Source organism: Oryctolagus cuniculus, chromosome 11 (assembly GCF_051225735.1).
Source record: "Oryctolagus cuniculus isolate XC-2025 breed Fujian yellow rabbit chromosome 11, ASM5122573v1, whole genome shotgun sequence".
In the NCBI taxonomy this organism is placed as follows: domain Eukaryota; kingdom Metazoa; phylum Chordata; class Mammalia; order Lagomorpha; family Leporidae; genus Oryctolagus; species Oryctolagus cuniculus.
In genome coordinates this window covers 79,328,100-79,355,109 of record NC_142877.1, presented here as the reverse complement: position 1 = coordinate 79,355,109, position 27,010 = coordinate 79,328,100, and the positions used below count along the sequence as shown (strand labels likewise).

The 27,010-nt window shown below is 35.8% G+C and overlaps 1 protein-coding gene across 9 annotated transcripts in view; it reads right to left on the bottom strand.

The window, feature by feature from the left end:
* Nucleotides 1-27,010, bottom strand: part of ZDHHC17 (zDHHC palmitoyltransferase 17) — a 118,835-nt gene that overhangs the window by 46,023 nt on the left and 45,802 nt on the right. For 5 of the 9 annotated variants that reach the window (XM_051846461.3, XM_002711353.6, XM_070052655.2 and 2 more), the window contains exons 3-8: nt 26,226-26,348; nt 24,125-24,202; nt 23,422-23,566; nt 17,495-17,559; nt 16,757-16,919; nt 10,458-10,583 (exon numbers count right to left, since the gene is read on the bottom strand). In XM_051846461.3, the coding sequence (XP_051702421.3) occupies nt 10,458-10,583; nt 16,757-16,919; nt 17,495-17,559; nt 23,422-23,566; nt 24,125-24,202; nt 26,226-26,348 (700 nt within the window). Of the gene's footprint in view, nt 1-1,697; nt 1,938-10,457; nt 10,584-11,784; nt 11,895-16,756; nt 16,920-17,494; nt 17,560-23,421; nt 23,567-24,124; nt 24,203-26,225; nt 26,349-27,010 lie in introns of those variants that run through there. The other 4 variants (XM_089307473.1, XM_089307472.1, XM_089307468.1 and 1 more) reach the window with 4 other exon arrangements.

The following is a 27,010-nucleotide window of genomic DNA, read 5'->3' as shown; positions in this document are numbered from 1 at the left end:
TTTTTTATTTACTTGACAGACACAGCAAGAAAGACAGGGAGAGACAACAGATCTTCTGTTTGTTAGCTCACTCTCCAAATGCCTACAACAGTCAGGGCTGGAACAGGCTGAAGCTGACAGCCAGGAATTCAATCTGTGCAAAGACTCTGTACTTGAGCTACAATCTGCTGCCTCCTAAGGTGCACATTAGGAAGAAGGTGGAATTGGAAGCAGAGCCAGTACTTGAGCCCAGGCACTCTGATAGAAGATACAGGTATTCCAGGTGGTATCTTAACCACTGAGCCAAACATCTAACCTGATATGTCAATTGCCTTTATTGTTAGCCAAATGAGATATAAACTCCAAAATTTCCTCCATCATCATGGCTGACAAATACACCCCTAATGAAGGATGTCTATTCCAGCTATGAGAATCTTAACTTCCTAGGACACAGACCATCCCAGCTATAGGGGATCTCAACTCTTAGGTTGATCACCAATGCTTTCCTGTAGAAAGGTTACAATTAAAAATGGAGGGGGGGGGGGGTGGAAGAAATAAGAAAATAAAAATGGAGTAGCATTGGTTTGGGCTCACAAAATAACTGAGAGTCCATGTTAAGTCACGTTTCCGGTACATCCACAGCTGAACTGGGCTGCCTTCAAGTGCACACCCAGATACATGTTGACCTTTGGAATGGACCACGCAGCAATTCATTAGCTTTGGTCAAACCACTTGTACATACCCTTACTTCTCTTAAATTACCTAGAGACTGAGACAATATTCAATGCCTTCCTTACAACTAAGCTTGGCTTCTACAACTCCTATAGAGCAAATGAGAGAACCACTATCCCTCTGTGATTTTTAACCTTTAAATGTGCCCATTTTTAAGGCTGCCTGAATCTGTGTTTTCCCAGATTTTATCCCAACTGGCCCTCCTCCAGTACATATAATTTTTTTCTCAACAAGGTTGATTTGATTCTTGGTTGACATTTCTGAGTATATCCTGTAACCCTGCTGAACTCGTTGGGATTTCCTCTGTAGACATGCATGCAAATTATGGACTGTGATATTTTTATTTTTTCCTTTTCTGATTTATATGCCTTATAATTACCTTTCCTTGCCTTACAGTGTTAGCCAGAACTTCTAGTACTATGTTTAGAACAGCAGTAAGAGAGACATCCTTGTCTTGATCTTATGGGGAAAATAAGCAACCTTTTACTAGTAAGTAGGATGTTGCTTATAGGTTTTATAAATTCTCTTTTTAAAATTAAGTTCCACTCATTCCTATTTTTCTGATTTTTTTTCTTGAGTGGATATAGATCACTATTAAATGTTTTTTCAACATTGGAAACTGTGGGGCTGGTGCTGTGGTTCACTTGGTTAATCCTCCAACTGCAGCGCCGGCATCCCATATGGGCACCAGGTTCTAGTCCCGGTTGCTCCGCTTCCAGCCCAACTCTCTGCTGTGGCCCGGGAAGGCAGTGGAGGATGGCCCAAGTGCTTGGGTCCTGCACCCACATGGAAGACCAGGAGAAAGCACCTGGCTCCTGACTTCGGATCGGTGCAGCACTGGCAGTGGCAGCCATTTGGGGATGAACCAACGAAAGGAAGACCTTTCTCTCTCTCTCTCACTCACTGTCTAACTCTGTCAAATTAAAAAAAAAAGGTAACTATAAGATTTTTCTTCTTCTTCAACATACTAATATGATAAATTACACTTTTTTTCTTAAAAGATTTATTTTATTTATTTCAAAGAAAGAGTTACAGAGAGAGGTAGAGAGGTAGAAACAGAGAGAGAGGTCTTCCACCCGCTGGTTTACTCCTTAGACGGCCACAACAGTTGGAGCTTTACCGATCCAAAGCCAGGAGCCAGGAGCCTCCTCAATGCCTTCCACGTGGGTGCAGGGGCTCAAGGACTTGGGCCATCTTCCACTGCTCTCCCAGGCCATAGAACAGAGCTGGATTGGAAGGGAATAGCCAGGAATAGAACCAGTGCCATATGCATTGCCAGCGCTTCAGACCAGGGCTTTAACCCACTGCACCATAGCACTGGCCCCAGACACTAACTTTTCAACATTTGCAAAGGCTTGTATCCTTGCAATAAATCCTACTTAGTCATGGTGTTAACTCCTTTTATATATGGCAGAATTCTATTGGATAATATTTTATTAGGGAGTTTTATTCTAATATTTATTTATTTTTTTGGAATGCTTTTATCTGGTTTTGGTATCAGGATAACAGGTACTGTTTTCCATTCTTTTACTTTCGAGTTGCCTATAAAATAAAATATGAAGTGAGTTTCTTGTAGACAGTAAATGGCTGGGAAATAATTAACCCATACTGTCAATATCAGTCTTTCAATTGGTACATTTGGACAATTTCATTTAATGTAATTATTGATGTTATAATATTTTAGTATGCAATTTTATATTTGAGTTTCTCCAGTTGTGGTCCTTTTTTCTTTGCCTTCCTGTGGATTACTGGAACATCTTAGAATTCTACTTTGATGTGATCTACAAAACTTTTTGAGTATATCACTTCATGTATCTTTTTTATTGCTTGATCTGGCATTATAAAAATAAAAGTTATCACCATCTATTGATGTCATTTTTTAAGAAAACATTTATTTAATAAATATAAATTTCAAAAGTACAACTTTTGGATTATAGCGGTTTTTCTCCCATAACCACCTTCCCACCCACAAACCATCCCATCTCCTACTTCCTCTCCCATCCCATTCTTCATTAAGATTCATTTTTAATTATCTTTATATACAGAAGGTCAACTTAGTATACACTAAGTTGTATACACTAAGTAAGTAAACATTTCAAGAATTCATACCCACACAGACACACAAAGTAAAAAGTACTGTTTGAAAACTAGTTTTACCATTAATTCACATAGCACAACACATTAAGGACAGAGATCCTAGATGGGGAGTAAGTGCACAGTGACTCCTGCTGTTAACAACTGACACTCTTATTTATGACGTCAGTAATCACCCAAGGCTCTTCTCATGAGCTGCCAAGGCTATGGAAGCCTCTTGAGTTCAGAAACTCCGACCTTATTTTGACCAAGCCCTAATCAAAGTGGAAGTTCTCGGCCAGCGCCATGGCTCACTTGGCTAATCCTCTGCCTGCAACGCCGTACTCAGGGTTCTAGTCCCAGTTGGGGCACTGGTTCTGTCCCGGTTGCTCCTCTTCTAGTCCAGCTCTCTGCTGTGGCCCGGGAAGGCAGTGGAGGATGGTCCAAGTGCTTGGGCCCTGCACTCACATGAGAGACCAGGAGGAAGCACCTGGCTCCTGGCTTCAGATCAGTGCAGCGTGCGGGCCTACCCACCATATGAGGGATGAACCAACGGAAGAAAGACCTTTCTGTCTTTCTCTCTCACTGTCTAACTCTGCCTTTCAAAAAAAAAAGGACGAAGTGGAAGTTCTCTCCTCCCTTCAGAGAAAGGTACTACTTCTTTAATGGCTAGGATCTCACTCACAGAGATCGTTCATTTAGGTCATATTTTTTTTGCCACAGTTTCTTGGCTTTCCATGCCTAAAATACTCTCATGGGCCTTTTAGCCAGATCCAAATGACTTAAGGGCTGATTCTGAGGCCAGAGTGCTATTTAGGACATCTGCCATCCTATGAGTCTGTGGTGTACTCCACTTCCCATGTTGGATTGTTCTCTCGTTTTTAATTCTATCAGTACTTATTAGCAGACACTGGTCTTATTTATGTGACCCCTTTGACACTTAATCCTATCTTTATGATCAATTATGCACTTAAACTGATCACTTTAACTAAGTTAAACTAAACTTAAACTGATCACTTAACTAAGTTGGCATTGGTATCTGCCAACTTAATGGGATTTGGAGTCCCATGGCACGTTTCTAGCTTTACCCTTAGGGGTAAGTCCGAGTCAGCGTGTGCTGAACTGTACATCTCCTCCCTTATTCCCACTCTAATTTTTTAACAGAGGTCAATTTTTAATTGGATTAAAACTCTTGAGAATAACTGTGTATTAATTAATGATTTCAACCAATGGCATTAAGTAGAAAAAGGAAATACTAAAAAGAATAAACTAGTAAGCTGTTCCTCGGCAGACAGGACAAGGGCTGATCAAGTTATTGTTTCTCATAGTGTCAGTTTCACTTCTACAGGTTTCCTTTTGGGTGCTCAGTTAGTTGTCACTGATCAGGAAGAACATATGATATTTGTCCATTTGGCAATGGCTTATTTCAGATTCTTCCATTTTCTTGCAAATAACCAGATTTAATTTATTTTTACCACTGTGTAGTATTCCATAGAGTACATACCCCATAATTTCTTTATCAGTCTTCTGTTGATGGGGCATTTAGGTTGATTCTATATCTTAGCTATTGTGAATTGAGCTGCAATAAACATTGAGGTGCAGACAGCTCTTTTATTTGCCATTTTAATTTCCCTTGGGTAAATTCTGAGGAGTGGGATGGCTTGGTCGTGTGCTTCAATACTTAATAAGTCAATACCTGTTCCATTTCTGGAGTGTTCTTTTTATGCATTAAAAAACTTCAAAATTAAAAAAGATATCCCAATATTCTTCTCAGCATACCCCCTAACACAGGGCCAGGCTACCTAGTTCAACTTCCCACTGCGGCAGCAGTGGTTGCTCCTGCCTGGCCGAAGCCCTGGCACCCTGTTGTTGTGACACACACATATACCCAGCTCCTCACCCTCTCACTGGAGCAGAAAGTGGGGTGCAAGGTTTGTTAATGCTCCTGTGGTCCTGAGGTCTGTTGTCCTCTGTGGTGTTATGGGTAAGATGATCTTCCATTAACATTAAACTGCATTCCCCTGTTTATGCTCTGTTTTACATGGGTATAACTAGAGTATTCTCTCTCCCACTTCTGCACTCCTAACTGCTGAGCCACATTAATCATGGTCTTAATTGTCTCATCTTTTTGCACTCAAAGGATTCTCATTTCTCCTATTCAAACCAGTATCCATGCCACTCATTTTGACCTTGTGTTTAAAGTCACCTTGGGTGAGAGAGAGCCAAGTTAGGCGCAACTCTTCCAGGCAGTTTTATCTCCAGTCCTGTTTCTGCCACAGTCTTTCTGTCTCCCCCTCAAGTTCCTGCCCCTGTTGTGGCAATTCTTCTGACTTCATTTTAATAAAAGAAGCTGTTACTTTCCCTCCCCCCCAATAAAGGAGGGGAAGGAGGATAGCATTTTGATACAGCAGGTTAAGGCGTTGCCTACGAAGCCGGCATTCCACATAGGCACAGAATGCAGAGCTGGCTGTTCCACTTCCAATCCAGCTCCCCTGCTAATGCACCTGGGAAAGCAGCAGCAGATGACCCAAGTGCTTGGGCCCCTGCACCCATGGGAAAACATGGAAGAAGCTCCTGGCTCCTGGCTTCAGCCTGGCGCAGTCCCACTGCAGTCCCACTGGGGAATAAACCGGCGGATGGAAGGTCTCTAACCCTGCTCTCTCCTTCCAACTCTCCTTTCCCTAACTCTGCTTTCAAATAAATAAAAATAAAACTTAAAAAAAAAAAAAGAATTAGAGAATTTCCATTGGCCGTTCTCTCAGGCATAACTGCCGATAACAAATCCTCTTATCTCTCCTTCATCTGAGAATATTTTAAGTTCACTTTCATTCCTGGATGATATTTTCACTCACGTAGGATTCAGGGTTAAGAGTTCTTTTCTTTGAGTACTTAAAAAAGTACCAGTTCCCTCTGGCTTCTATGGTTGCTGATGAAAGATCTGTCATTTGAATTGTTCTTCCCTTATTTATTAAGATACCTTATTGGGGAAAAGTCTTTCAACTCCAGAAGTTTGGTTCCAGTGTGTTCAGTGAGGATTTCTTTGAGTTTATTCTATTTGAAGTTTGCTCAGCTTCTTAATCTGTAGGTTTGTATCTTGCCAAATTTGAGATTTTATTTCAGCCATTGTATCTATAAGGACTCTAATCACATTAATGTTAGACCTTGTGTTAGACCAGAATTACCTAAAACTGTTCTTTTTTTTTTTTTCATTCTATTTCCTTTTGTTGTTCACAATGGGTAAGTTGTGGTTTTGCATTTTCAAAGTCACTGATTCTTTCTTGTCTTTCTTATTCTATTGCTTAGTCCACCTATTGAGGTTTTATTGTTGGTGTTCCTATAATTTTGTTTTAAAATGTCTATCTGATTCTTTATTATCTATTTCTACTTCTATTCTGAGATTCTATTTTTAGAATATTCAAACATTAATATTTAGAATATTCAAACATTAATAATTACTCATTGAAATCTTTTTATGACATCTACTTTAAAATCTTTTGCCACCAGGAAATTTTAATTTTTGTCATCATAGTATCAGCATCTATTGATTATTCTTATTTTCATTCAATTTCAAATCTTCTTGATTCTTGGTTTAACAAGTGATTTTCACTTGAAATATGGACATTTTGGGGATTTTAGACTGAATCTTACCCAAATCTTCTCTTAAATAATTCTTCTGATACAGTTTGGTGAGCAGAGGGGAGAGATACCTCCTCATTAAAGTTAGGTAAGCTAGAAGTCCAGAATTCTCAGTCAGCCATCACTAACAAGAAATGGCTTCTCATTATTGCTAGGCAAGAGTCAGACATCCATCTTCACTATACCTCTGCTGAGAATTCCCCGGGGTTGGGAAAGGAAGGAGTATTTCATTTCTGTTCCCTACTGGCACCCAAAGAAACAAGGGGGATGGAGGGTGGAACCTCATTAACAGCTAGTACAAATCAAAGTCCCAACTTTTTTATTATTATTATTATTTATCTGACAGAGTTAGACAGTGAGAGAGAGAGACAGAGAGAAAGGTCTTCCTTCTGTTGGTTCACCCCCCAAAATGGCCACTATGGCTGGAACTACGCCGATGCGAAGCCAGGAGCCAGGTGCTTCTGCCTGGTCTCCCACGTAGGTGCAGGGGCCCAAGCACTTGGGCCATCCTCCACTGCCCTCCCAGGCCACAGCAGAGAGCTGGACTGGATGAGGAGCAACCAGGACTAGAACGCGGCACCCACATGGGATGCCAGTGCTGCAGGTGGAGGATTAACCAAGTGAACCAATGCACCGGCCCCAGTTCCAAATTTCTACTTAGCCTTCTCTGGCACTAACCCAGGAGAGAAGCTGGGGAACACCTCATTGGAACCCAGGAAGACAGCCTCTAGGCAGGCTCACCTGATGTGAGCCGAATGGGACCACATTTTTGTTATTGCTGTTGTTACACTATTTGGCTATAGTATAGTAGTTTGTTTTCTGAAACTTTTCTGTCCAGCTATACTGTCTTTTGTGGTCATTTGGCTAAACAGGCTTTTGTTTGGGCCTTTTATTTGCACCCAGCTGTGATTCTGTGTTGCTGGCTTTATCAACTCCTATTCTGGGATATATTAGAAATATGAGCCAAAACAAAGCAAAACCCAGGAATTCATCATATCATTCTTCAGGTTCTAGGCTCCATCCCTATCTACTCTGCCCTCTTCTTTCCATCTTTCAGAGTCTTAGGACATTTGTTTTATATATAATATTCAGAGTTTTTAGTTGTACTCAGTGAGAGGAATATGAAAACAACTACTCCATCTTCCATTATTTAAAAAGACGACATATGGTATTTTTATCATTAAGAAATGGGATTTTTTAAATTATTGAAAAATACTAATTTAGAGAAGCCTTGCAACTTACTATTAAGCAGTTAACACTTAACCATTAATGTGTGTATTTACAATCCTTTTAGAATCTAAGAGCTTTCAAAATAGTTGTCTAAAATCAAGACTTTCTCCATATCTGTCTACTAGCAATGCTCAAAAATATCCTGCCCACTCTCCTTTAAAGATAACCTTGTATAAAATAAGTACTGTTGAATCTGAGGTATCACTGTTTTTCACATTTCATTCTTTTTTTTTTTTTACGGTTTATTTATTTATTTGAAAGAGTACAGAGAGGGAGAAGGAAAGGCAGAGAGAGAGGTCTTCCAACCACTGGGTCACTCCCCAGTTGGCTGCAATGGCTGGAGCTATGTCGATCTGAAGTCAGGAGCCAGGAGTTTCCTCCACGTCTCCCACGTGGGTGCAGGGGCCCAAGGACTTGGGCCATCTTCTACTGCTTTCCCAGGCCATAACAGAGAGCTGGAACAGAAGAGGAGCTACTGGGACTTGAACCGGCACCCATACGGGATGCTGGCACTGCAGGCCAAGGCTTAACCCGCTACACTACAGCACTGGCCCCCATCTCATTTAGTTTTAAATGCACATCTCTGAAGTGTAGCAAACCAAATCATATTCATAATTTTTCTAACAAATACCATCTACATAATTACAGCTATTCAATTCTACATAGCCATCAACCAGCATTTTTATAAACTTTAATTTTTAATATTTAAAGTTACTATGGAAATATAAAACAGAAAAAAGCTAAACTTCTGAACCTATCACAACAATGTACAAACAGTAAAACTGCACTAAACTTTTTATGAAGCTCTCTTATTGAAAATTGTAACTGAGGGCTGGTGCTGTGTCATAGCAGGTAAAGCTGCTGCCTACAGTGCCAGCATCCCTTATGGGCGCTGGTTCAACTGCCGGCCACTCCACTTCTGATCCAGCTCTCTGTTGTGGCCTGGGAAAGCAGCAGAAGATGACCGAATTCCTTGGGCCCCTGCACCCATGTGGGAAACCTGGAAGAAGCTCCTGACTCCTAGCTTCAGATCAGCGCAGCTCCAGCTATTGCAGCCAACTGGGGAATGAATCAGCGGATGGAAGACCTCTCTCTCTCTGCCTCTCCTTCTCTCTCTGTGTAACTCTTTCACATAAATAAATAAATCTTGAAAAAAAATTTAACCAAATACAAAAACATGAGATACGGTTCACTAATATTGTAATAAGTATTTTTACCTACTAATACAGCATCTAGAATTTATAAGTCATTTTCATCTGTCTATATGTAGAAATAAAAAAACTTCAAAATATTTACATTCAACAATACGAAAACACAAAGATTATGAGATTTTCAAATAATGCAAGACATTTTTGTCATTATCCTAATTATCATGAGACATTAGCCATTTTTCATCCACTGAACAGAACTACTCTAAACCCTATATCGCAGAAAATAAAAGCAAATAAATTATTTTGTATATCATACCTAGTATTTAAATGAAAAAGTTAAGACATGCCAAAACATGTTCATTGCTCTCAGCCACAAGGTTGTAAACAGGCAAGTCTATAAAACTACAGATCTAATTCTTCTGATATCTAAATAAGGGACCAGAGACCTTGACAGCTCATTAAAGGAGTCTACACTCTGATAAATAAATGAGGCACTCCTTTACCTTGATAACAGATAGCCCATAGCTAACTAAGCAATTAGTATCATGACTAGAATGGCATAGGTAGGACACACATAAAATGGTACTCAGTGCCTAATGACACTCAAGTTGTGATTATCTATAAGTTAACAGGTACCTTCTCAGTTATTAACATAAAAAAACAAACTGTTGGTCAGCCAATTTTTCGTTTCTTGATAGAAATAATTTTTAACAATCTAGACACTTCCCCTTCATGGAAATGCTCTAAATCTGGAAATCATTCTATAATAATTAAGCAATTAAACCACCAGTCATATAGTTTAAAATTGAAGGTATATGGACAATCTAAAATTAACCTTCCATAGGAAAATCAAGAATGTAAGTTTTTTTCTCTAAAAAGCATTACAATGAATCACAAAAACTGAAAAGCTCTAATCAATTACAGCTTAAGTTGTGAGTTGCTGAAAGAGATATGGGAGCTACTCTTGTGGTGCAGCTGGTTAGGCCGCTTGCCTATGACACCAGCATCCATGTGGGCACTGGTTCAATTCCTGGCTGCTCCACTTCCAATCTAACTCCCTGCTAATGCACCTGGGAAAGTGCCAGAAGACTGCCCAAGTGGTTGGGGCCCTGCCACCCACATGGAAGACCCAGTTGAAATTCCTGGCTCCTGGTTTCAGCCTGGCCATTGCAGCTATTTAGGGAGTGAACCAGCAGATGGAAGACCTCACTCTATCTCAATTTCTCTCTAACTCTGCCTCTCAAATAAATAAACTTTTGTTTTTTAAAAAAGAGAAACAGATGCATTAGATGCACAATTTAGTATCATACTAACAAATGTACACACACAGGAAAAAACCTTTATTTTTATCTATTACTTAACAAAAGCCAGATGAATCAATAAACTAAAATTTATGTTAATAACTTATGATGCTTTAAGTAATTTCATATATGGCCATTCTTCTTAATAATCAGATAACCTAGATAGGCCACTATCTAAGTAGGTGCTGAGAAACACTATTACTTCATCTTGGTGAATTACATTTTGAAAATTAGACTGAACAATATCAATGTTAAAGGCTGTAAATATTCATGCTAAATAAGTATGCCTATGAATCTTACTTCAAAGTAAGTACGCTTATAAATCTTACTGAAAATCTGCAAATAATGGGTTTACCTTATCAGCTTTTAACTTTCTAAGGAAAGATGGATTGTCATATCCTTTTGCTTGCCTTGCCTCTTGCAAATGGTTGATCATCCACACATTTTTCCTCTGCTTTGCCAAATCAAGAGCTGATTCACCCTGATATGTACATTAAAAATAAAAGAAAAGGTATTTTAGTTACTTGTAAAGAACTTTCATAAAAAAAAAAAAACTTCACTATTGATTCAAAAGTACTGCTCTGACATTAGGTAAAGTCAATTATTAAAGAACCTAAATTATTACATATTTCTTATGCTTTCCTATTCAAAATACAGTAAATTTCCTCATCTCATTCTATAGATTCTATTTTTTTGTTTGTATTTTGACATATTAGAGAGCAAATCAAAAAGTAGGCATTTTAGTACCTGCTGGATCAGAGGCTATCAGTAAGTTTATCAGTTATTTCACATTTTTAAAGATTTTATTAGTAATAGTTATTGATATAAAACATGCTGCTCTAATACCAAATTGCCAGAAATCTCAGTTTTATTTCAGTGATAAGAGTCTTAAGATAACAGAGAAGAAAAAGAAAACGCAGCTTCTACTTCTACTACTAACATATTGGCATTCTTGACCTATGTTTATTCACTCATACTGTAATTTCTAGAGGACAAGAGAAATGATTTTTAAAAAGAGAGAGAGAAGTTCAAGTAACAAATCTGAGAAACCCTTTAGCCCCAAGAAAAAGCCAGCCAAGGAGTACAAGTGAACATGACTAAAATATATTAAATGAAGACAAGAAAAATAAGCTAAATCTATGCTACTTCATGCCTTTGCTAATTAAAAACCTTATGTCTCCTTTTGCAAATTTGTCATATATCTAAATTTCCATTCTATTGAACATCCTCCACTAATTCTTTAAATAGAAAACCAAAATTTAAAATGTTTGCCAAAATTTCAAAATCTGCACATAAATATTTGAAATTACTCTTAAAAATAAAAAAAGATGAGATTTTTATTTCAAAAGACTAGCTGAAAGGAATAAAATAATAAGGAAACTCGGTGTGCCTTACTTATGAAGGACGATTACTTGTCAAAATTAAAGTACAGTTTACTGAAAAGTAAATAACTAAAAAACAAACCAAATAAAACATACCACTACCACCTTCAGCACAGCTATTACAAAACAATTAACAAAAAGGCTAACCAATCTTTTAATATAAAGATCAACGGTATTTAATAAGGAATCTGAGTCTCTCAAAAATAGGAATATTTACTTTAAAGTATCTCCTTACCTATTCCAAAATTCCATCACCTAAGTTGTCAGAACCAGCTATTTAATCCAAACTATAAAGATTACCTGAATAAAAGCAATCCCTTGGGTAACAACTCCCAGAGAATATCCTGCAGTTGCCTCGGTCCAGCTGAGCATCCCTTCCACTAGAGGGCCATGTGACACCTAAGGATTGCCTAGACAAAAAGATTGAGGGAGCTTTAAGAAATCTTTCAACTACTCCTCTAATCATCTGACTATTTTTTGTAGAGTTCTTTTATTCAGCTGGTAAAATACATAAGCAATTAATTTAAAAAATTATACTAAAACCAGGGCTCTAGTTCAAGTCCATATTTAATCACTCCATGTCTCAACCAAAATAATAAAAATGCCTAACAGCAAGAATCTACATGGAGTATCTATAGACTAAGCAACAGCTTTCAAAGAGTTTAGTCAAACATTATGGCTAGAGTAGAAGATTGTTTGAAGTCTGCCTAAGTGAGGTTGAATTTCATTATCAAAACTAAGGAAAATTCTCCCTTGGAGACCATCTAGGTCAGGTCTTTAGTAAAATACTACCTTCTGAAAGATGTTTCCTACTGCATTTCAATAAGCTCTAAAGCGATCTTTCAGGTTGTTCTCTCCAAGGACAATTCACCTAAATTTACTTGTATAACTAAAAACATAAGCCAAGGGGTGAAATATTTTTTAAGAATTCATAAACAAGATGCTATCATAAAAAGAGATTTCTACATAGACCATTATTTTGGTTTTTGCTCTTAGTATCCTAAGTCACTTATTCCCACCCCACCTTGTATTACTTAACAAGAAAAGATTCAATTTTATTCTGTGTAACTATTATCTAAGGCTACAGAGCTTAAATTCTTTCGAGTCATATTTGATGAAAAATATTGATCATCTTCTCCCCCCAAAATGCTGATCCATGTAACTTGGACCACTCCATGAAAAACAAAATCCAGGAGTGGACCCCAGAATAAGAACCTCTAATCCAGGGTAAGTGGCTAAGGATCAAAACATACTATTCATACTAAGGATAAAAACAGCTATTTTAAAGTTACCTATCACTTAGTATGAACTGTCTTCAAAATAACTTCTTCTTAGTCTAATAGAAGAATCATTTGTTTTTATATTAAAATAATTGAACACCTTACTCAAATAACAAGGGTAAATCCCTAGTTCACATTAAGAGAGATTTCTAAGAAAGTTAAGCCTACTCTTATTTAATAGTTATTTTTAGAAGTAGGATCAACAAATAGTTTTATAATTATCATAACACAAAGCATAATTTTTCATATTCTTTGAATACATCTTTTTATACTATTAAAGTCATAACCAAATTCGAAGGTTACCTCCTTATTGTTTTCAGTCACATTTATTTACAAGACTCTCTTTCCTATGACTTAAAGTAAAAACAAAAAATATACAGGTATAAATAAACTATCAAATTCCTAGACAAAGATTCTAGGTTTTTTTTAATGAATTTTTCCTTTTCAAAATGTGCTGAAATTTATGTTGCTTAATTATCTTAATATTCCACATAGCAAGACATCACTTCAAATTAAATATTACCAAAACAGAACCAATTACTATCAACTTTACTTCCCAAAAAGCATTTTGCCTTCAATCTTCAAAGCCTCAACTTATATCACAAGATAGTTACTGAAAGGAAACCTAAGTCATCAATCATGTTTTCTTTCATTCCCACATCTACCTTTTCATTTCTACTCTAAAATGTCATCCCCAAATCCATTCAAATCTATCCATTTCCACTCTTCTGTTCCCAAGCTAAATATCATTTGCCTGATTTACTGCCACAACCTAACTGATCTCTGACCTTTTTAAAATTCAATGCATTCTCCATACATCAACCAAACCCATGTTTTATTAATATTTGAAACAAAAAGCAGATCACATAACTAGCCTACATACATTCTTTCAACTGCCTCCCATCACTGACAATACAAGACCTGGCACCTGCCCATCTCAAATGACTTCTCTCCCCTTCTTCACTGTCCGTCTTTCTGCACATCAAACACATCAAGTTTATTCTTGCTTAGGATCATGTACCTGTGCGTGCCTTTACATAGTTTTTCCATGCATCTATCTGTATAACTGACCCCTCTCATGATATAATTCCCAAAGCAAACATCATTGCCTCAGAAGCATTCCCAAAGCACTCTCAACTGATGTAGTCTTCCCAGTCCTGTCCCTCTATCGCAGTTGCTTTCTTTTAAAAACTTATTGTCTTCCAGCACTCCGGGTTCTAGTCCCGGTTGGGGTGCCGGTTCTATCCCGGTTGCTCCTCTTCCAGTCCAGCTCTCAGCTGTGGCCCAGGAAGGCAGTGGAGGATGGCCCAAGTGCTTGGGCCCTGCACCCACATGGGAGACCAGGAGGAAGCACCTGGCTCCTGGCTTCGGATCAGCACAGCGCGCCAGCCATAGTGGCCATTTGGGGGGTGAACCAACGGAAAAAGGAAGACCTTTCTCTCTGTCTCTCACTAACTCTGTCAAAAAATAAAAAAAAATAAAATAAAATAAAATAAAATAAAAAAAAACTTATTGTCATTTTCCTAACAGAAGGAAAGTTCTGAAAGAATAAGGACCTTATAAATCTTAAATACTGTAACTCTCCACCAGAAAACAAATACCTGTTGTATGAATGAATATATTATTTCTATTAGAATAAGGTATAACTATATTTTACTGGAAATGCTAGATCCCAGTAGAAAGGCATGTGATACATATGTCGTCCTTTGAAATACACATAAATTTCATGTTAAAATAAAAATTATTTTACCAATGTGAATTAAAAGATAATTTTACCCTTAAAGTATAAATGTCCCCTGAGCAAAAGAAACAGCTTATACATTTTTTCTTCCTTTAGGAGTAATGTCTTTCCAAAAGTTACTAAAAATTAGATTTAAAATAAGTTTTTGATCAATAATCAACCTTGATTATATGTGTCATAATCATTAACAAAACTACTGGGAAAAAAACATAAATTTAAGTAAAAGTTTTACAGGTACAATACTCAGCTCAATTATTAGATACTCCTGAAGATTCACATGAACTGCACTAACAAAACCACATTACATTTTATCCTAGCTTGTTACAAAATGTCTGATATGCCTGAACCTATAAAACACTGAAAATACAAGGTTCAAAAATAACTTAAAGAATCTCAAATATCTCTACTCTTAATTTCCTTTCTATGAAATTCATCATAGATTATTTAAGATTAATCCAAATTTTATATAATGGTTAATGAGCAAGACTTCATAACCCGAAAAGGTGCTAAACTTACAAACCACACCTTATATATGTAATGATGGTGATCAAAGAGCAACTACCTAATATTTTATACAGATGGAAAACATAATTAGTTTAAAATTCCAGAACTATGTAGTCATCTTATTGTCTCAATACTTTGGTATTACTGCAATGTCAGTATACTAGAAAGTCTATGGAGACTATTCGCCATACCAGCATTGGTTCTAGTTTTCAATAACATAACACTAAATATATCAAAATGCATTCCTGGGCAATGATCATTTCAGAACAGCTATCTGGTAGCAAAATAACATTCAAGAGCCATTTAGAAAATAAAACATGAAGTAAATATTTTCTAACAAGGGTATTAGGCTTGGTCAAACTCCTCCTTCCTTAACTTACCCTTTAGATCTGGGATTAGCTTAATTTACTAATTCCAACGTTATAAACTTTTCAGAGCATTCTACTTTAAAACATTAGGCAAAACAAAACTACTACCTATAAATTCTGAAGTGGCAGAGAGATTGACCAGCAGTAATGAAATCTAGCTTAGGTATATCTCAAGACTAAATACATCTTCATTCAGTCAACAAATATTTAGAGTGTCCACTGAGTGTCAAGTACTATGCGTGGTTTGCCAATTTTCCTCTTCCCCTGTTTAGTGGCAGATACTGGCCATTCTAGCAACTTTGTGTAGGGTCAAGATAACTTAAAATTTTTAAGATGAAAGAAAACATGATTTTATCAATTTTATCATTTTCCAATATTAGACATTTGCTTTAAATAATTACATACTTTTAAAAATCAGCTATAAACTTAAATAAATTATGCACCATATAACTATATTCTAACCTACTTTATTTTAGCCGTTTAACTTTCTCTTCTTAAAGTAACCAAATCAAAGAACTACTTATTGGAATATAAAGAGATGCCCTGATCCAGCAGGAGATAACCTACTTTTTGATTGGCCATTTCAGATTAATATGTGGTTTGCATCCTATTCATATTAATGATCACATATCCCTTAGGAATTTAAGAAACATGTCTTAGATAACACTCTGAATTACAGACCAAATTAAATAACATGTTGATAAGCAGTTATTTCTGAATGCACATTAAAAGATTTTTTTAAATTATTTCAGAAAGTCTGGTGATAAAAGATGTGATAGATCTTAAAGCCTTAAATATGAGAAGAGTTAACCAAAATGAGACTACCCATAGGATCTTCTTGCATGCATGCATAAAATGTCTATAAATTTCTAAATGCTTAGGGTATAAATGCTAATTGTTTTGGCTCTTAGATAATTTTACATAGTTTTCCTGGATTAGTCCACTCTTTGGAGGTTCCCCTATAAACATCATAAAGGAATTTATCAAATTTAAAAGTGCTAACCTTTAAAAAAAAAAGGAAAAAATGACCAAGTCAAAGACTAAGATTTATTGTGCATAATATGACTAACTACATGCTCGTATTCTCTGTAACAATTCTGAAGGAACCAGAAAGTTATCCCCATCACTTACAAAAATACTGATCATATAATTTCACAAAACCAGTAGGAATTCACAAGTGACAAGTTTCCTAAAATCTAAAAATTACTTCAGTATCAAAAAATGAAAGGTAATAATCCCATTTTCAAACAAATTACTGTATGAAAACAAATGACTTAGCTTAAACAGGTTTTTTTCAATTTCGATAGTTTATGAAAAAACTTTATAACAGGGAATTTATAATTGCCACATTTCATACAACATCATCAATATAGTTTTACCTTGATATTTTGGGCATCAACATTAGCTCCAGCTTCCAGAAGAAGGCTAATGACTGTGGTATTCCCTGCTAGTACTGCCCAGTGCAGAGCAGTGTTTTTGTGATACTTGTCACCAAGGTTAACTGAAACATTGAATGTTAAAAGCAATCTAGTTGGATCCACACTGAAAAGGAAGAAAAAAAACAACAACAACAACAACCCTAATTTCAATTATAGAAATCATTACAGATACTAAGCTGTTTGTGGTTGAATTCACATTCCATACTGGCACACTTCTATTCTAACCTATTCAATAACCTTTCAATCAATAACGAGACGATATTCTAAAATGAAGACATGTACAGTATCATATAAAGTCATACAGTTACAAGGATAAAACCCTTGGTCCTGACATTTTCTACTTTTCACTAGGAACTGAATTTAAAAAGTGTTTTACTTTAAATCTAGATTATTCCAAAATCATTTAAACAAGTTACTAATTATCATATTAAACCTGGCAATACTCTTAAAGAAAATAACTTCTCAAGTTCCAGTCTTAGAAATTGTTAAAAGAGGAATAGATGGGGAAACTACAAGTATTGAAGCAGGGTAAAAGAGACATTTCAACACCCAAAAAGGGAATTTATGTTATAAAATACAGTCACATATTAGTAAATATAACATCAGTTGCTTTTTCTCATCACTTGTTCCACTAAATTATGATAAAAATGAGCTGAATATTTTATAATGTTTACATACCTATGTGTTCTATAAGCTGCCCACATTAAAGGTGTCATTCCATTCTGATCCATCATATCTACATCCTGATAGTGTAAAAAGAAAAGTCAGACAGTGAAAGTGTGTTAACTTCCTAACCAAATTTACTTAGAAAGATCTAATGTGCACATCATAGAAGCCAGCAGAGTACTACTCAGTCAAGGATGATTTATGAAAATTTTCCTTAACTTTAAAGTAAACTTATTATCTACTATTTCCATTAAATATTTTAATTATATATGTTTTATAGTTCTACCTTTTAAGATTTCTTAAACACATTTGCAATGTTTTAAATTTAAAGAACTTGAGTTATATTGAACTTTCAGCCACCAACAGATTGATTTAAGTCTCTTAAAACCTTTACTTAAAATAATACATGATAAACTGTTTATTACCAGGTGTTTCAAAACAAAGAATGAAGAGACCTGACTTTAAAAAAATTTTTTTTTAAATCTCAAAAGGTTATTATTTTACTGTTGTACATGTACATTTTTAGTTAAGTAATTCTGCAGTGTTTCCAAGGTAAAAGCAATGTGATAAAGCAATATTCTGTCTTACTTTCCACCAATTCCACCTTTTTAAAGTACATTATTTTGGTATTTATCTCCACATATGTAAATAAGATACATGAATTTTGCTGCTGGTTTTTTTCAGTTTCAGAAATTATCTTCTGAGACACCATAGAATTAAAATTGAAAATTCCTCTTCCTTATCTCCCTCTTCCATCACAGAATTGCACCTTTCCTATTCTTTCCTCTCAAGAGGTCTATTGAAATTTTAGTTACAAAAATATTTAATATTTATATTATTATAAATAATATAAATATAATAAATGATACATGATATATATTGTATAATTATATATTTATAATATGATTATATAACTATATTATATAATATATGCTATATATTTTATTTTATATATTATATTATAGTTATAAGATTATAATTATATTATAATAAATAAATATAATAATATAAATATGTACAAATGCCATTTCTTGCCAAATTATGTAGTAAACAATGATTACTTTTCCTCTTCTATCCAATGATTTCCTTTCCTGGAACTTTCTTGTCCCTTCTTTTGCTTAGATTGCCAGCTAATTAAAATTAAAACTAACAATTACTATCCCAAAACTCTCCACTAGAATCTTACAGTTTTACTTCTCCTACTTAATCATTAAAAAAAAAAAGGGGAAAAGTACTTCAGTTCTCTGAGCCTCAGCTTCTTCACTAGAAAATGTGAACACAAACAATAACTTCCTAAGAGGCCTGTGATTATTAAACAAAATAATATGAGCATGGTACCCGGTCCATAAGTCTCCAACTGACATTCAATTAATGTTTCTTCTTCTTCCTTACCCCATCACCCATTCCTAGATCATATTAAACAAGCAGTTCTAATCCAAGCTGTGTAACCTAATTTGCCAATCAAGAGAGAGAGGACAGGATTACAGTAAATTCACTGTGAAACACTGCTATCTCTATAAAGCAATTCTCTGTGAGCCACTATTATTGATGGGAATATGCCTCAATGACAACAAGACGACTCAGGAAGATAAAAGCTGAGAATCACTTGTTAAAGAACCAGAGTTTATTTATGGATGTCATTAGTTTTAGGCCCTCTTCATGAATACTACAAGAAAATGTGACGACTTATCTATTACCAATCCATTTCTGGATTTCCTTATATAGTGTTGTTAAGAATATCTTCTGGCCGCCACCACGGCTCACTTGGCTAATCCTCCGCCTGCAGCGCTGGCACCCCAAGTTCTAGTCCCGGTTGGGGCACCGGATTCTGTCAGGTTGCTCCTCTTCCAGTCCAGCTCTCTGCTGTGGCCAGGGAGTACAGTGGAGGATGGCCCAAGTGCTTGGGCCCTGCACCCACATGGGAGACCAGGAGGAAGCACATTGCTCCTAGTTTCGGTTCAGCACGTTCCGCCAACCGCAGCACACCAGCCGTAGCGGACATTTGGGAGGTGAGCCAATGGAAGAAAGACCTTCCTCTCTGTCTCTCTCTCGCTGTCTAACTCTGCCTGTCAAAAAAATAATAAATAAAATAAAAAATAAGAATATCTTCTGTAGGGGCCAGTGCTGTGGTGCAGTGGGTTAACCCTCCACTCATGGTGCTGGCATCCCATATGGGCGCCGATTTGGGTCCCAGCTGCTACTCTTCCAATCCAGCTCTCTGCTATGGCCTGGGAAAGCAGTGGAAGATGGCCCAAGTGCTTGGGCCCCTGCACCCACATGGGAGATCAGAAGGAAGCACCTGACTCCTGGCTTCGGATCAGTACAGCTCCAGCCATTGCAGCCATCTGGGGAGTGAACCATCAGAAGGAAGACCTTTCTCTCTCTCTCTCTCTCACTGTCTGTAACTCTACCTCTCAAATAAATAAATAAAATCTTAAAAAAACAAAAAAGAGTATCTTCTGTAGCCTCACTCAACATTTCCAATATTCAGAATGATTTTTAAAAAATTATGTGACTTAAAAAATTTTTTTCTGAAGAAATGACAAAGTTCCTTATTTCTTATATAAGAGGTAACAGAACTCTAACATTTTATATCTTACTGCTCTGGTTTCAAGAAAGTACAATCACATTTGATGTCTAATTAAAGCAAACATGAATTATTATGTTTAAGTTTCTTCTTAGTTGTTTTAAAAATAGTTGTAAAACTATCAATAAATAAAATGTAAAATTATACTGTATTTCAAGAATATTAAAAGAAAAATCAAATTCAACCTTCTCTCTCTTTGGGTCAGGATTTAAAACTTGGTACTTCTTTTCCAAGCTGCGCCTAGACATATGATGACTCTCTATTAGGAAGAATTAACAAGCCCAGAACAAAAGCTTATGGAAATTCTATGATCAACAGGGCTCCAAAACTTAGCATCGTCCCCCGAAGATCATCCAAAAGAATTGGCAGTGAGCACTGAATATATTTAACAGTGTAACCAAAATGAAACAACTGTGAAGAATAGAATGACAAAACTGAATGGAAATGTGTATGCCCTAACAATGTAAAACTGAAAGCATTAACAAAAAAAGGAAAAAAAAAAAGAAGAAAGTTGACAAGAAAGTATGCTGATGGCCTCATCTGCAATAGCTATGAGTCAAGGGATATTATCTAAAGCTAAAACCTCAAGTCACAGAAATGTAGTTTCATCTGTCACAACAAAATTAACACTAAGAAAGACAGTACCACTAACTAAAGCCAGTGAAACAGCGAAAGGAAAGAAATTAAAATATGCCAATTATAACATTGCTGATCAGCCGGCGCTGCGGCTCAATAGGCTAATCCTCCACCTTGCGGCGCCAGCACACCGGGTTCTAGTCTGGGTCGGGGTGCCGGATTCTGTCCCTGTTGCCCCTCTTCCAGGCCAGCTCTCTGCCTGTCAAAAAAAAATTAAAAACAAAACAAAACAAAACAAAAAAAAACAACATTGCTGATAACTGGTAACTATTGAAACTAATAAAAAATTCACTAAAGAGAAAGAAAAAGGACTATGCGACTAAGTGAGGAAAGAAAATATAGGCAGTAGAAATACCAAGAACCCTAAGACATTTGCCTGCCAGAGCAGTTCAAGAAGTATCAAGATTGGTGTGGTTGAAGCAGAGTGATAAGGGGGAGACAAGAAGAGCACAGGAGGTGTCCAGGGGCTAGACCACACAAGTACTCTGGAAAGCAAAGGATGACCCTGGACACCAAACTATGATACAACATGTGCTGAAAGTATTTTCATAATATTTTGTATAGAGATGGGGGAAATTCCTGAAAAGTATACACTAAACTGTTAAAGGAAGAGATCTCAGTGGGAGATTGGCATGGATAGAATTGGGGTTTCATTTTCTAACTCATACTCTATTACATTTGAATAGTAAGATGCTATTTTTGTATGTAGTGAAATACTCATAGAATCTATTAATTTGTCATACATTTATTATCGCAATCATGCTTTTCGTATAAATGCATTGTGATAAGCAGAAATCCTACCCCAAGAATATTATAGCCTATATATTCATACTACACCAAAGTTAAAATGCCTGAGATTATCAGACCTCCAAAATCATTAAGCTAATAAAAATATCATGAAGACTAAAACTTACACCACTTTTCTTTTGCAGATAAAAATTGAAAGAAAGTGACTATGCATTGTAAATTATATCTGCATTAGAAAAAATGCTGAAGACACAGCACTATGTACTGATTCCAACTTAGGTCCAAAAGAAACTATGGGAGAACAGGACAATCTTCAGTGGTAGTTGGTCTCCAAAGAGGGCACTCAATAAATGTCACTTCCTTGTACTCACATATTTGTGCTGACACTTCCTGCCCTGAATACGGGCTAGCCATTATAACAGACAATACGGAGCAGAAAAGTTCCCATGCCACTTCAAGACCTAACTTGAAACTTTTGCCTTTGTTCTTCTGGGAACACAGAACTGCTGTTTAAGAAGTCTACTTCTCCTGCTACAAAGCACATAGTATTGCATTGTGAAGAAGTTCTGGCGCTGAATGAAGAGAAACCTAGCTATGCTAGCATCCTAGCTAAGCATGATTGTTTATCCATTCCTACTAAGGCAGAAGATACCGAAGTGAGCCAATCCTCCAAAACAGTCAAGTCCCAAGAGGACTGTAGTTCCCAACCATTATTAAAAGACCCACACCCAGCAAAGCCAAGTCAATTCATGGAATTGTGAGATAAAAGGAAAAGGCTGGTGTTCTTAACTCATTTGGGAACAGTTTGTTATCAGGGTAATAGTTAAGAAACCCCCTCTTCCAGCAATTAATAGTCTATACCTTTTAAGATTCAATACACAACATACACCGTCACTGCTTGATGCTCCAACAAGTACTTAACAGTCATTAAAAAAATGCTTTTCAAATTATAAATGAAAAATTTCAATTTGAATAACAGTAAATATGTCAATAGCAATGAATTAAACTAATTTATCTTACTCTTGTGATGAGATCCTTAGTTATAACATGTTTAAATATAGCCCCCCAAAAATATACATGGAAGAAAAACTGAGTGACAGTACTTTTAACAAAATACATTTATTACAAAAAACATGGTAATATAAACTGGAAATATTTAGTGTGATTATGGCTACTGCACATTCAAGAAAAATTAAGAACCACAACAAATTTCCCTGACAATAAAGTAGCATTATTTTGTTTAGCAAAAATTGAGAAACTGATTTTAAACACCATAACCCCTTCAAGAAGTACTTAATAGAGAAAATAAAAAGTTCAAAAATGTATAGATGGGCCGCCACTGGGGTGTAGCAGGTAAAGCTGCTGCCTGCAGTGCCGGCATCCCATATGGGCGTGGGTCCGAGACTCAGCTGCTCCACTTCTAATCTAGCTCTCTGCTGTGGTCTAGGAAAGCAGAAGATGGCCCGAGTCCTTGGGCCCCTGCACCACAGTGGAAGACCCAGAGGAAGCTCGTGGCTCCCGACCTCTGATTGGTGCAGCTCCCGCCGCTGCGGCCAACTGGGAGTGACCCAGCGGATGGAAGCTCTCTCTCTGTCTCTGCCTCTCCTCCCTCTGTGTAACTCTGACTCTCAACTAAACAAATTTTAAAAAACGTATAGGTGAATTCAGATACTATATTCAAAAAACACATTCAGGGAACAAATACCTAAATTTTCTGCTTTATCTCCATCACATTCTGAAATAAAAACCTAACTTAATAGATCATTATCTTATCCATGATTGTGTCATATTTTTACGGTAAGTGGAATAAGTAAGTCAATACCAATTATGTATTTATCTATTCTCTTTATCCAACAGAAAGCACTATTTAAATATTACCAGATAGTTACACAGGTAGCACCAATGATATCAGGCATTTAAACTATGAAGAACATCTAATTAAAAGTCAAACCATCGTGATAATTTTTACCTGTCCTTTTGCTATGAGATAAGCAACAATTGAGGTATGTCCAAACTGAGCAGCCAGATGAATACAGCTACATCCTTCTCCATCAATTAATGAAGGATCTGCACCATATTTCATTAGTTGCACAACCATGGATAGATGGCCTTGTCTAAAATATAGAAGAATAAACATTTAAATAAATAAGTTATTTCAATGAGAATCTTCTGAAAAAACTTTTGAAAAAACTTTTTAAAAAACTAGGTAATGGTAGAAAGATTACACAAATTTTGGGGAGTTATTTTAAAATAGATATATGTTAAGACTTTTTAGAATTTTGTTTCTTAAAAAGTCTTAACTGGATATCTGATGAACTGACAGAGATATAACATTTAAATATATAATAACTACCATATTCTATTTTATTGCAGTACAATCTCAATCATCCCAATAACTGAACTGGCTTTTTAACTGTAAATGCAATATAAGCTATAAAAATATTACATTTACAAATCCAAAGTCTAATCCAATCTTATGACTGGAAAAATATCACCATAGCCAATTCCCTAAGGATACTTTGGAACACAAATTTTGTTTCCAAGGCAGGTAAAACCATGCAGTCTAACTATTAGTATAGTAAGTCTCATTAATTGTAGCCTATCATTTTTTAAAAAGAAGCTGCTTAGTTGTTATTAAAAGAAACAGAAAAAACAAATAAATAAATGTAAACCTTGTGGCCCAGTGCAATGGAGTTGAATTCAGATCTCCTCCAAGTTGATCCACAATAGCACCTTTCGAAATATAGTATCTACAAAAAAAATTTTTTTGATAATTTAACTTTTTATTTTGAATTCTAAGAAATTATGTGAAATACAAAGTTTTCCATTTTAATCTCATGTTAGTTTGTGCCTTTGAAGAAAAAAATATTTTGATGGTTTAGTATCAAAATACAACTATTTTGTTCAAAAAGTAAAATGAAAATAGCTTTAAAAGCAACAAAAAGAAATGACATAAAGAACAATGACAAAAATGACAAAGAACAGAAGAAAATGACAGAAATGACATAAAGAACAGAAATGACATAAATAAAAAAGGTAGTCAAAGAACCATAAAGATTTAAAATAGTAGCATACAGTCTTCAAATTAGAACAGCTATAAATTAGGCAAGATATTGTCTACCTTGAGTAACTTCAGCTTTTTAAACATTACTTTTCTATAGGTCAAATCAAACAATGAAATATTTTATAAACTTTAAATTATAACATAAAGATTCTTCAGTAAGCCTTGTTATACTTTTAGTTATGATACTTTAAAAAGACATAGCTATCATATTGCTTAATAACATCATAATAGCTTGATATCCTCTGAAATAAATGAGATCTAGCGGTTTAATACAATACTTTCTCTGGGACTAGTCAATGCATTAATTCTTGAGCATAAACTATTTTAAGGCATTTGATTAACAGAGCTGCTGTTCTGGCTCAGTAGGTTAAGCTGCAGCTTGCAACACTGGCCTCCCGTATCAGAGAGCTGGTTTGAATCCCAGCTTCTTTGCTTCTGATCCCAGATTCCTGCTAATAGGAAACTTGCCCAAGTACTCAGACCCCTGCTACCCAAATGGAACACCAAGATGGAGTTTCTGGCTCCTGGTTTTGGCCTGGCCCAGACCTGGCTGTTGCAATCATTTAGAATGTGAACCGGTGGATGGACTATCTCCTCTGTTACATTAGCTTTCAAATAAATAAATAAATCATTTTTTAAAAAGGCATTTGATGTCAAATACTTGGCATATGTTGATCACTTAAGCTCTGAAGCTGTTTTAAGTAAGGATTAATGATTTAGATTACTATTTCTAGTGTACATCATTTTAAACGCTGAATACACTCATGCTTAATTCAGAAGTTTTGTGCTTCATACAAATACTTGTTACAGCAGTACTTTTAAAACATTATACAATAAACGGCCAACTCCACTTATTATGCAGAATAGTTCAAAGTAACTTAACAAAGTATTTCCAGAATATCAAATTATAAAGAGCACAACTATTTAACTATTCATAAATTGGTTCCTAAGATACCCTGGAAGACATTATATAATGCTGAAAATGGTTTGTGAATGGTTATACTAGAACTAAAGAGAAGTTAGTTTTGAATGAAATATACTTTCTTGGGGCCAGCGCTGTGACACACAGCAGGTTAACGCCCTGGCCTGAAGCACCGGCATCCCATATAGGTGCCGGTTCAAGACCCAGCTGCTCCACTTCCACTCCGGCTCTCTGCCGTGGCCTGGGAAAGCAGAAGATGGCCCAAGTCCTTGGACCCCTGCACCCATGTGAGAGACCTGGAAGAAGCTCCTGGCTTCGAATCAGCACAGCTTCAGCACAGCTCTGGCCATTGCAGCCAATTAGGAAATGAACCATCAGATGGAAGACTCTCTCTCTCTCTCTGTCTCTCCTCTCTCTGTGTAACTCTGACTTTCAAATAAATGAATAAATCTTTAAAAAAAATAAAAATAGAAATATATTTTCTTAAAAATTCCAACTCAAATTAACCTCTTTGACTTTAGTTTCCATATCAGTAGGACAGGGTACCTGCTGTATTTTACACAGGATTACTTCAAGAATTAAGATTAAAGGAAATAAAAGTATTCATTACAATACATGGCTCAGAAAAGCAATCAATACATATTAAAAGCAATTTTCATCAGGAAAAAAGGTACGTAAAATCTAATATTTTAAAAGCCATGACTTTTTAGAAATTATTTTTATGATAAATATTTAATAATTTATAATAAAAAAACAACTACTCATTAAATATACAGGAAACACATACTTGACTAAATCTATTCTGTTATTGATGGCAGCCCAATGGAGGAGTGTAACATTTTCTTTGTCTGGTTGCCGTACATCATAGCCTGCTTCCACCAATTCTCGACAACGTTCATATATTCCGTATCTTGAAAAGAAAGAAAATAAAGCATTGTTATTACCACTTAATAAATTTAAAGCTGAAAATAATATTTTCCAAAGAAATTAATGCTACATTAATACATGAAAATTAAAACATTTTTTCAACATAAAAGTGACTTTATCAGTATTCTAAAAGCTTTCACTAATCCATTTTACTTTTAAAATGCTTCATTTACAAGACTGTAAAATCTCATTAGGTGCAAAAGTATATCAACAATAATATTCAAAGAGCTGCTAATTTTTCTTTATGTCACCATTTGCATCACAAACCACTGTGAGATTATAAAAATAACTATGCTAAAATATTAAATATATAAAAATCAGCAGAAAGGAGCATATAATAATTTAGAAGAAAATCATGAAGAAAGAATTTTTTTCACAAGTTCCAGGATTCGCTTTTGTCAAATTTAGCATTGGAATTAATACTTTCTGAAGGCAAACAGAAAAGGGTGAGGTAGGGTACAAAGTGGGGTGAAAAGAAAAATCTTCTGACCTAGCACAAGCCAATGAAACGAGAGAAAAGATGTGGTGGCATCTATTTTTTTGACTTCTTAATAATTATGGAAATTTTTAAACATAAACTGAAGTAGAAAGAATAGTACAATAAAACATGATCTATCACTGAGCCACAACCACCATCAACTTTAT